Source organism: Ailuropoda melanoleuca, chromosome X (assembly GCF_002007445.2).
Source record: "Ailuropoda melanoleuca isolate Jingjing chromosome X, ASM200744v2, whole genome shotgun sequence".
Lineage (NCBI taxonomy): Eukaryota > Metazoa > Chordata > Mammalia > Carnivora > Ursidae > Ailuropoda > Ailuropoda melanoleuca.
Window position 1 is genome coordinate 845,568 of NC_048238.1, and position 11,347 is coordinate 856,914.

An 11,347-nucleotide genomic window follows, 5' to 3' on the forward strand; every position below is an offset into this window, starting at 1 on the left:
GATGTCTGGATGGGTTCCTCACTGCCCTCCACCCTCAGGTAGCACCTGATTATCCTGGTCTGCTTTGGGATGGAATCCTGAGATCGGTTTAGCTGGAACCCCCCATCCCGATCCCTGATGGTCCTTCTGATAAGTGCCTGTCCATGCGCGCACCTGCTCCTTGGCCGTGAGCCCCCCTTGCCCACGCTGTATTCAGAGCTGAGCTGGGTCTCTGCCAAGGTTTCCTATCCTCTGTTGCAACGTCCGTGAGCAAAATCTGCTTTTACCCCTTTAACTACTATCCCATTCTCTCTCTCCTTTTTTTTTTTTTTTAACACGTGTCACTGAAACCACACAGCTCACCGTATGGGAGTGCTTAGCACCATATAAACCTGTGAACGGGGCAGAGTTGGGTCCGAGAACTGGAGCCGGGCTTTGCTATAACATGGAGGGGCTGGTGGGGAGCAGGGCTGAGCTGAAGTCTTTGTCTGGCGCCTGGAGGCTCTCGATATCGACCAAGCCGTGAGTGCTTGACCACGCATCTTTGCAAGCCTGTGCGTGTACGTGTGCATGCAGACCCAGCACTCACGTGCAGAAAGCCCGTACTCTCTTCTGCACTCGTGTTCCTTTGAAGGGCGGGGCCCTCCCAACCCAGAAGCCAGGCTTGTCCTCCACGGCAGACGCCACCCCCCGCACCTCCTGCCCGGCATTGCACAGTGCAGAGTTACTTGCACAAAGCTCATTTCCCAACAGAGTAAGTACTGTGAGTGCTGGAGTCACACTTGCTTGGATGTGGTGTTTGCACCCAGCTCCACCCACCCGCGGTTCCGGGACCAGCGCATGCCAGACTGACACTTGAATGTAGATGGCTGAAAGCCCCCGAATTCCAGGTGAATGTGTGCTAGGGCATCGCCAGCCTGTGAAACACAGGGGGGTTTCCAGGCAGGCGTAAAACCTGGTTTCCTGTGTGATAAAACCAGTTCTCAGCATCACTGGAAAATACACTGTTCCCCTCCTCTGGTCTGTGTTTCCGCGTACTTCCCTTCGCACCTGACCAGGTACTAAATCCATGTGAACAGGTGCTAAACGTGGCGTCCCGGGGAAGCTATCCCCCGGAGGATGAGCAGAATGCTTTTAATGCATAAGCAATAATGCACCTGCTTGTCCAAGACCATCCTGCTGGTGACAGAGACACACCCCTTGGGTTTCTTGCTTTGGCTGGGCCAGATCTTGGGGGCATCTCTCTGGTGCCAAACGGTGGTAATTATTGGAACAGGAAACAGAGGGTGCATGTGGGTGCACAGGCTCCCTGGCACCTCACCCATCGGTCCCCCTCGTGGTGCACGGTTTGCATTCCTTAACTTCACCTCTTGTTCTGATTAACTGGGAGCTGTTATGGGTTCAATTGCATCCTCCTAAAATCCATATGTTGAGGCTTTAACCCAGGACCACAGAATGAGGCTTTATTTGGAGACTGGGTCTTCAAAGAGGTAACTAAGGTAAAATGAGGTCAGTAGGGTGGGCTGTGATCCCATAGGACTTGAGTCCCTTTAAGAACAGGGCACAAGGACACAGACACGCAGAGAGAGACAAGCACATGAGGACATGGGGAGAAGACAGGGTGTACACCCAAGGAGAGATGAGTTAAGAGGAACTGGCCTCGCCCCCACCTGGATCCCTGACAATCACCTTCTCTGCCCCATCTGGCTCTTGGGCTTTGAGTCCCCAGACAGAGAGATGAATACCTATTGTTTAAGTCTCTCCTGTGTGGGGTATTTCTTATGGCGGCCCTAATGCAGGAGAGGAAGGCCTGACTGGCTGGCACCTGGCTCCAAACTGCAAACCCACCTTCGTGGAGGGCTTTCTGGGAAGGGGAGAGGTGTTTTGAAGTTCTGTTTCCCCAACACACACACACACACACACACACACGCACGCACGCACGCACACACACACTCCAAATTTATTCATTGTAGCTGGCCCCAGAGAGGGGGAAGGTACACCAGTGCCAGCCCTGAGAACCATAATCTCGAGAATCTAGGAACACCCCGTACTTGAAGCCCAAGGGGATAAAGCTGGTAGTGTTCTCCTCTGTCTACACGAACACCAACAACCCACTTAAGTCTTAGTAAAACTCTTACGCCCATTCTTCCTTTTGTCTCTTTATTCCCATCCACAAAATAAAACGTGATACGCACTCAAGGGAAAAATGCTTAGGGTGACCGCGCACGACATTGCAACATTCGCCGTCTCTGGGGTTAATGCCACAGTGTGGATGCCAAGAAGAACGGAGTCTCGTGAAGACAGCGCCCCCAGTGGTTGAAAAGCGGGTGTTTTTCTGTCACAGAGAGCGACACCCAAGAGCTGGGTGGCTGGTTCGCATCTGTAAAGGGAAGGATTCCTTTCCCACCCAGGAGCAGCGAGCTCTGTTTGCTGGGTAGTGTGCCTCGTAACGAAAGAGCAGAGAAACCGCTCGTGAATGCAAATGATGTCAGGGCATGACGTGGGTGACATGCACAGAGGAAGATGGTTTCAGGGCACCCCGGTCATCGTTCCTTATGATTTATGGGAAAACACCAGCAACGAGGAGATGGGAGCTGAAAGCAAGAAACACTCCAATACACTGTATCCCATCTACAGTGAATCTGCCTTCAAGCCCTTGAATACCAATGTCCGGGGCACGACAGCTAACCCAGGGCATGCACGGGCTCGGCATTTGGGGTCTTCAGTGACCCCCCCCAGACACCGGCATCGTTGGTGTTCTCTTTACCATGGTGTTGAATCCCTGAGATGCTCCCCCTCAATCCCATAACGTCCACATAGACCCCAATTTTGGCTTTGAGTTTGCGCCCCCTCATAACGTTATGTATGAGTTGTCACTCATCACAAACATAAAACCCCCAAGAGAGACCATCTCGCCGCCATGCGTGGGCTGGCAAGGGAGCTGACTGGGGTCCCCGGAGGCCTCTTCCTCCTCTGTCTGTGGGCACAAAGAGCTGGTCGTCACGATGGGCGTCTCGGCTTCGTTCTTGACCAGGTGGACCACTAGGGCATCTTCCGGGACGCACTCCTGCTCTGCAGCCTCCAGCTTATGCACGTGGGCCACGTGCTGCGTGTCTTTGATCCACTCCTGTGGGGATGACACGTTGCATCGTAAACCCAAGGAAATGCCTCGCGGCTGGTGCCCCCTGGCCAAGCATCCCTGGGACCCAGGCGGCCTCCCTCTGGAGGGCACGCCAATCCCAGGGGAAGAGAAAACGCTTGTGGGCGTGTCTGGCATCTTTGCGCGAACCCCATGGTGCTTTTTAGACCTGCCTTTTATTATCGGCCTCGAAGCCTTTTTTGCAAAACCTCCATGGCCATCTACGCATGTAAGCGCAAGGAATGCGTCTTCTGCCATGGAGCTTCTCAAACTCGATTGTGTTTGCAAGTCGCCCGGACTCTTGTGGGCAGGGTTATTACTCAGTGGGTCCAGGTGGGCTCCGGAAGCTGCAATTCTAACAAGCCCCCCCCCCGCCCCAGGATGTTTGCGATGCCAGAGGGAGATGCACCTGGGACAGGGGACTCCACGGGACTCTGTGCCAACAGGGGGAGTGTCCTTGCTCCTGCTCAGGGTCTGCTCTCCCCTGCCCAGCCTCCCCATCTCCTTCTTCATTTTTTCTGTCCTGAAAACTCTGTTCTTATTCTCTCCCCTCTCCTAGAAAAGGGTCAGGACCCTCCCTGCCACACACAGCACCATAAGGCACTTTGGCCAAAAGATTATTTTGAGTGGAAGGCGATTAAAAAAGAACCGTGACATGAGACGGACGGTTGCTGTGGGTGTCATCAAAGCGGTGGACAAGGAGGCAGCTGGAGCTGGCAAGGTCACCAAGTCTGCCCACAAAGCTCAGAAGGCTAAATGAATATTATCCCCAATACCTGCCACCCCAATCTTAATCAGTGGTGGAGAACGGTCTCAGAACTGTTTGTGTCAATTGGCCTTTTAAGTTTAATAGTAAAAGACTGGTTAATGATAACAATGCATCGTAAAACCTTCAGAAGGAAAGGAGAATGTTTTGTGGGCCATTTGTTTGTGTGTGTGTGTGTGTGGCAGTTTTAAGTTATTAGTTTTTAAAATCAGTACTTTTTAACGGAAACAACTTGACCAAAAATCTGTCACAGAATTTTGAGACCCATTAAAAAACAAGTTTAATGAGGAAAAAAAAAACAACCGTGGGAGGAGCTCTCTGCCTCCCCACTTTCTGCACAAAAGCCTGGGAGTAAGTTTCCCTTCACTAAAGATTCCCATTTGTGAAGGTGTCCTTACAACTGCAGAGACAGCCCTGGCCCCAGAGGGCTTCAGTCTGCGTAACAAACCTCACTCCACAAGCTTTACGGATCATTGGATCATCATCGTAGCCACCTTCCCACATTGCACCTGCCACTCGGAGGCCCAACCCTCCCTTTTCCTTTGCCCTGTCACTTCTCCAGGCTTTGTCACGCTTTGTTAAAATGGCACAAGTGCCCCTGGGTCGAACCACCTCTTTGGGATTTTCACTTTTTTTTTGCAAACCCTCCTCCACCCTCATGTGCGTATGAAATACACTTTTTCTTCTGTTAATCTGTCTTTTTCATCGGTTTGATTTGCAGGCCCTGAACATGGAAACTACGAGAGTAGGGGAAAAAAGTTTTCCCCTGTTTTTTTTTTTTCTTTTCTCCTCTACGTCTAAGTAGTTTTGAAATTAAACTTGCTCCTGTAGAAGGTGGAATGGTACACACCCTTCCCAAAATAAAGGTATGTCCATCCTAACCCCCAGAACCTATAAATGTATACTTATTTGGAAATAGGAACTTTGCAGATGTGACTAATGAAGGATCTGAGATGAGTTCGTCCTGGATCAGGGCGGCCCTAAATCCAATGACAGGGGTCCTTATAAGAGACAGAAGGGGAGACACACACAGAGGAGAAGGCATGTGAGGACAGAGGCAGAGATGGGAGGGACGTGGCCACCAGCCCAGGGACGCCTGGAGCCCCAGAAGCTGGAAGAGGATGAAGGACCCTCCCCTGGAGCCTCTGGAGGGAGCACAGCTCTGCCCCGCCTGGATCTCAGCAGCCCTGCCCCGCCTGGATCTCAGACTGGTCTCTAGAGCTGGGAGGTGATTAATTTCTGTTGTTTCAAGCCTCTGGTTAGTGGCAGCACCAGGAAACTTCTGATGCATTGTCCCGTAAAATCCACGCCACCATCTGCTGAGCTCCTGGGGGTGGGGGCTAGTCCCCTGTCCGTAATTCCCAGCAACTCAGTCAGCCCTCCGAAAGCATTTATCAAGTGAATGAAATAAGGAGTATCGGCCGTTTAAAAGCGGAAGTTTCGGGTCTGTTTTCAGCTGTGCAGGGGGAACACACTAAGAACACAACTTCCTGGTGAGATGAAAAGGCGATTGGGCTGGAAAATCCCGTGAGGGCACAGCTCTCTGGGGCAGAGCTAAAGAGAAGCCGCCCTTTGCAACCGTCTCTGCACCTTGTCTCTCCGCCCAGGAGAAAACAAAAAAGCTGTGGTTCTCGGTTCAGAAGAGGCTCACGGGCACGTAAGGAGGAAGCCGGAATAAATGTCGGTTTGAAACACAGTGCGCGGGGAGATGTTAGAGTGACAAAGAAATACTGTTGAACGTACATGGGGGGACGGCATTTACCTGGAAGTTACCCTGGTGGGATTCAAAGAGCCCAGGGAAGGTGAATTTGGGATCGGGCACGGTGGGTATGAGGAGCGTCTTAACTCTGAAATGGACATGGAGAGTCTGGTCAGGTGGGCTGGCAACGCCGAGCAGGGCTGTGGGCTTTCAAGGGGCTGAGGATGGGGACACAGTCCCCCTCGGGGATGTAGCACCTGGACAGAACTGTGCCTTCGATGTCAAGGCATGAGCCCCCCCTCAACTCCCCAGGCACCATGTTCCCAGCATCCACCTGACACCTCCCACCGAGAAAGTGTGGGGTTACGGGGACAGAAAACCTTTATGCACAATACGGACGCGTGTCACATACGGACTGTTACTTCTCTTTCTTTAATGCAGTGGCCCCACAAAATTCCTAGGTTGAAGTCCTAACCCTCCCTGAGACTTGCGTTTGGAGAATGGGCTTTTCCAGTGGTTATGAGGAAGGTTATGTGAGTCTTCAGGGAGCGGTCTGATGATGATGACAATACGCTGCCCCAAAATATGCCCCTTGGACCATTGGTTATTTGAGGCTGATGGCTATTAAGATAGAGGACACGAAGAAGCAGCTCTCTGTTCTTCCCCATCTGCCTAAAAACGAGGCATCTGTTTCCCATTTTGCAATGGAAATTTCCATTTGTAAAGGTGCCCCCCTCCCCGCCCGATTACCAGGAAGAGGAGAACAAATTTTATCACCGAGATCTTTCCACATAGACAACCTTTCTCTACTGTTAGTTTTGTCTATACATTTCCCAGCCACCTTCTCAGAATTTACCCCCCTGGAGCTTCAGAACCCCTTTTCCTCTGCCTTCCCACTTCTCCATGTCATTACCCTTTGGTAAAGTGGTGTATAAGCTCCGAGACTAACTGCCTCTTCAGGGTTTCCCTTCCTGTCTGTGACTCCTCCCTGCACATAAAATTATAACATCATAAAGAAACATGTGCCTTTTCTCCTGTTAATCTGTCTTCGGTCAATTTAATTCACGGGCCCCCGGGTACTGAAATTAAGAGGTTCTAATCTACTAAACGCCTAATCCGATAGGACTGTTGTCTTTATAAAAAGAGAGAGTGATTACAGGGATGCATGTGCTCACAGACAGAGGGGACACAGGCAGAAGACAGCGTCTACACGCCAAGGACAGAGGCCTCCGGGGAAATCAACCCTGCCCTTGCCTGGATCTCAGCCTCCCAGGCTCCATTACTGGGAGAGGATAAATGCCTGTGGTTTGAGCCTCCCCATCTTTGGTCCTTTGTTACGGCCACCCTAGGACACCAATACCAATATAGCTGACTTTCCAACCCTCATTGCTCATAGGGCTTCCCTTCAAGACAAGGGCAAGTGTTAGTGTTTTCCAAGAATCGTGCCCCTCAGTTTCCCTTGGGGGTGGTTTCAGCTCTGTATTTAAAACACCACGCCTGTGACCGGTAGACTCTCTTATCTGATTCCCTCATCTCCTCCCTAGCAGAGCAGCATTTGGCTGGCATCTATTCGAGCTGGTGAAAGAGAGGAGGTGAAGCTGGAAAGGTCATGGGCAACGTGCGAGAATTAAGTGAGACACCTCTATGCTGTATTGCGCTCCGAGGGGACCCTTTGGAGTCGTCCAGCTCACCCTAGCGCAAACCCAGCCTCAGTGCTCCAGGATGGAGCTCCATCGTTCCTGCTGTCACTACAGAAACCTCATGCTGAGAAGAAAAGATGGTACCCACTACCCTGGGCATCGGTACTCTCACATGTCATTGACAGCCAGACGCCTGGGCACAACGCAAGTCGGTTCACGTAAATACGGAAATCGCGGTGGTTACGTTGTTGTAAGGAAGGTTAGCAAAGAAAACTATTTAATAGGATATTTTGGAGATGCTGTCTGTGGTCTCAGACAATACTGTGTTGGTATATCTGTCAGTGGATTTAAAAAACCGACGAGCTTCTATGTACAACTCACTTCACCCAACGAATCAGTTTGATAAGTCTCAATGATATTTGAAAAGTGTTTTAAGCACCTGTTGCTCTAACATGGTACACGGACACAGCTCAACGGGGTCTGTGTTTGAAGCAAGCTAACCCTCTGGTAGGAGTTCACCCTCATAAATGCTACTGTCTCTATGAGAGTATTTCTCAATGAAAGCCCCAGGTATCCCTGCATTTTTGGCATTATTTCCCTCAATTTCCTTGTAAGACACTGTTGGCAAAGTGTGTATTGTGGGGGACGTGATGCTCCCCTAAATAAACCTATCAGGTGATTCTCTTTCTCTTTACTTTGTGGACATAAGGAAAGCAAAGCCCTCTCTCCCGTGTGTATGACAAGACTGGCGAGAGTCATCCTTACCTCCGTACTTTCCATAAAGACAGAAGAAGGAACACGGTCAGCAAGGCAACCATGCCAGAAATTAAAATGAACTTTGGGAAAAGCTTTTTCTCCTGGCACGAATCTAAAGCAAAAAAGAATGAGTCCTGTCAGTTTTCAAGATGACAGTAAATCAGTCTCCAGCTCCCCATTTGTCTTCCTTTAGAAATGGTAATGTCAGAGCAAATTTTGATGTTGGTGGGAAGTAACCTGGAAAGAGAGATGGTGTCTCCGGACAGGCACACATCCCTGCAGGAGGTGGGTAGCTAGACTCAACACACTGCCCTCAGGTACTTGTGCTGCCAAGGGCGTTTGAGGACACTGAGGCTTGTTTTTGGCTATCATCTGTCTGTCTGTGTGTCTATCTATCATCTATCTATCCATCTATGCAACCATCCATCTATCCATGCATCCATCCATCATCTATCTATCCATCCATCCATTCAACCATCCATTATTCTATCTGTCCATCTATATCTATCAGTCTATTTATCCATCCATCATATCTATCTATCTATCACCTAGCCATCTATCCACTCACCCACCCATCCATCCTATTTATCTATGTATCTATCCATCCATCCACTCATCCATCCATTTGTATTTATCTCCTTATCTATCAACTATCATTTATTTACCTATCTATCATTATCTGTTTATTTATGTCATCTATCATCTATTTGTATATCTATAATCTATGCCTGTATCACTGTAACAACATTCATGAATAGTACTTATTATCATTGCTGCTGTTAATAAAAATGAAAATGAAAATTAGCCCAATGAGGTAGGCAGCCTGGAGAGAGAAACAATTGCTTTCAAACTGATCTCTGAAGGAGGAGGTGAGGTCATTCATTTTTAGGTGCCCCTAATCCTCTCTCCCCCAAAACACAGGGTGCTGGCCCATGTGCAGGTGTGGTGCTGCTGTGTGGCAAGCATTACCTCTCAGCTCTCCCCTCTGCTGGTGTGTCACCTCTGACCAGTCACTCGGGTATGTGTCAGGGCCGTAGCTGGACTCCATTGTCTTCACTCTGGCCCGGAAGAAATAACATTTCTCAGCATCCAAGCCATCTGTCGTAATATTGCAGGTTTCTCCCTCCTTGGACTGAAGAAAAAAGCAAACACGGTGATCAGTGACTTGACCTAAACTCTTTATCTTTGTGCTAGGGAGTCACATAAGATTCCTACTTTTCAGCATTCACACTCTTGTTGCACTTCCTCTGTCTGCATAACACAAAAAAACAGCAAAAACACGCAGCAACAATCTCTACACGCCCCTCCAAAAAGAAACAATCCCTTGTAACAGATACTATTACAGATGCTTTTAAGAATTACTTAGTGAAAACTTACTCCTTTAAAAAAAAAAAACAGTAAATTTTTTTGGTGTGAATACAAAAGTAATTCAAGCTTACTTTGGAAAGTTTAGAAAACATACACACATACACACAACAAAAAAAACATAAAAACTTTCTTTATTTGAGCTCCATGATATCATCACTGTTAACAACTTGGTATTCTTTCTTTCCTTCCAGGAGTATTCCTATAATGCAATGTTTGACTGTACACATTGCTTTTATCACTAAATACCTTTTATATCTAAAAATATCTTTTATCACAAAAGCACTAATATGTGACTCTTAAATATTTTATCGTACAAATGTACCACAATTTATTTGATTATCTTCCTACTGTATGGCATATAGGCCTCCAATGCTCTGTATTTATTTTAGATGGTGATTCAATAGATGTCTCTGTGTATAAAACCTCATACACATTTTTTTAATTTTTTTAAAAGATTTTAGTTATTTATTTATTCGACAGAGATAGAGACAGCCAGCGAGAGAGGGAACACAAGCAGGGGGAGTGGGAGAGGAAGAAGCAGGCTCACAGCAGAGGAGCCTAATGTGGGGCTCGATCCCAGAATGCTGGGATCACGCCCTGAGCCGAAGGCAGACGCTTCACCGCTGTGCCACCGAGGCGCCCCCCCTCATACACATTTTGAATTCTTTCCTTACGATCAATTTCTAAAAAGGGACTGAATAGATCAGAACTAGGACAACTGATAAATTCTTAAAGTTTGTTAATGCTCAACGTCCTTGACCAATAACACCTTTTATGATTAGCATGCTCTTTAGGTGAACTCCGGTACCTACCTATTGCTTTAATTTGTATTACTTTGATGAGTTTCATCAAATTTCATTTCAGTGACTGCTTTCTACTAGACCCAGCAATAGGTCAGCTTTTTCTCTTTTCTGAAAGGTCCCCCATCCCTGCTTCGGTTACATACAAGAGCCTTACAATGCTATTCTCATTTTTATCCCGATTGCTGCATTTTATTGCACTATTCCCAGATTTGGGGGCATGTCACATAGGTAACGCATACACTTATGGTTTGCCTCCTCCTACAGAATGTACATCTTGGGATTCCCATCTGATGACAGATCTCCTTGCTATCTCCACAGACGGACCTGGTCCAGACACCGGTGAACGTAATAATAATGAGTAAGAGTAATAAGAGTGAGTAGTAGGTGTGAGCCTAGTGGTAAGACTAGTAAGAGTACCCATAGTAAGAGTGAACGTATTCAATGCCTTTCATGTGTTTTCACTTCCATCCCCAGGTTGCCCTAGTTACGTGCCATTATTATGTCCTCAGTGCTTGAGACATAGGAGATACTTAATAGGTAGATCTTGAATGAATGTTGAAGGAAGGCCCTCCTAACACCTGTACACATGGCAGGTATCCACTGTCCTGGGCCGAGAAGTCGAATTATACGCAGCCTGCTTCAGCTTCCCCTACTCTTTGGATGGTGGCATGAGCTATGGTGCTTCTGGTTGACCTCATTATCCAAGTGTGCAGAGCCCGATGGACACAGGTGTACTCGCACAATTGTGGGAACACTGCATCCTGGGATTGCCAGGGAGCTCATAGTCCAGGTAGCTTAGCCACTTTTGCCGTGCTTGACTCTAATCTTTAGGAGAGCCCCTTCAAGCCAACTTCAGACTTTCCTTGGGCACCTCCAGGAATGGGCACCTCACTGTACATGATTTGGGTGATGCCATCTGCTCTCTGCAGATTTTGCCCATTGGTTCTGCTTTTGCAAGGAAGTTAATCCCTTGTTTATACAGTGGTCATTTGATTATTGGAAGACAACTGTGAGCCCCTGGGTCATTGATATTCACACAATTTTAATTCATTCCATAGATTGTGCCCATATACTCAGAACCAGAAAGGGTTCTCATGTGTTCAAAAGGCATACAAAGAGGGGTGTATGAATAGCTAAATCGTGGAAGGAGCCGAGATGCCCTTCAACAGATGACTGGATTAAGAAGCTGTGGTCCTG

At 48.2% G+C, this 11,347-nt stretch overlaps 1 protein-coding gene across 4 annotated transcripts in view; it reads right to left on the reverse strand.

Moving 5' to 3' along the window:
- Positions 1-2,134: 2,134 nt before the first annotated feature.
- Positions 2,135-11,347, reverse strand: part of CRLF2 (cytokine receptor like factor 2) — a 22,376-nt gene continuing 13,163 nt past the window's right edge. For all 4 annotated transcript variants that reach the window (XM_034649792.1, XM_034649793.1, XM_034649794.1 and 1 more), the window contains 4 exons: positions 8,949-9,111; positions 7,989-8,091; positions 5,647-5,731; positions 2,135-3,106 (listed from right to left, as the gene is read on the reverse strand). In XM_034649792.1, the coding sequence (XP_034505683.1) occupies positions 2,831-3,106; positions 5,647-5,731; positions 7,989-8,091; positions 8,949-9,111 (627 nt within the window). In that variant the 3' untranslated portion in view covers positions 2,135-2,830. The remainder of the gene's footprint in view (positions 3,107-5,646; positions 5,732-7,988; positions 8,092-8,948; positions 9,112-11,347) is intronic.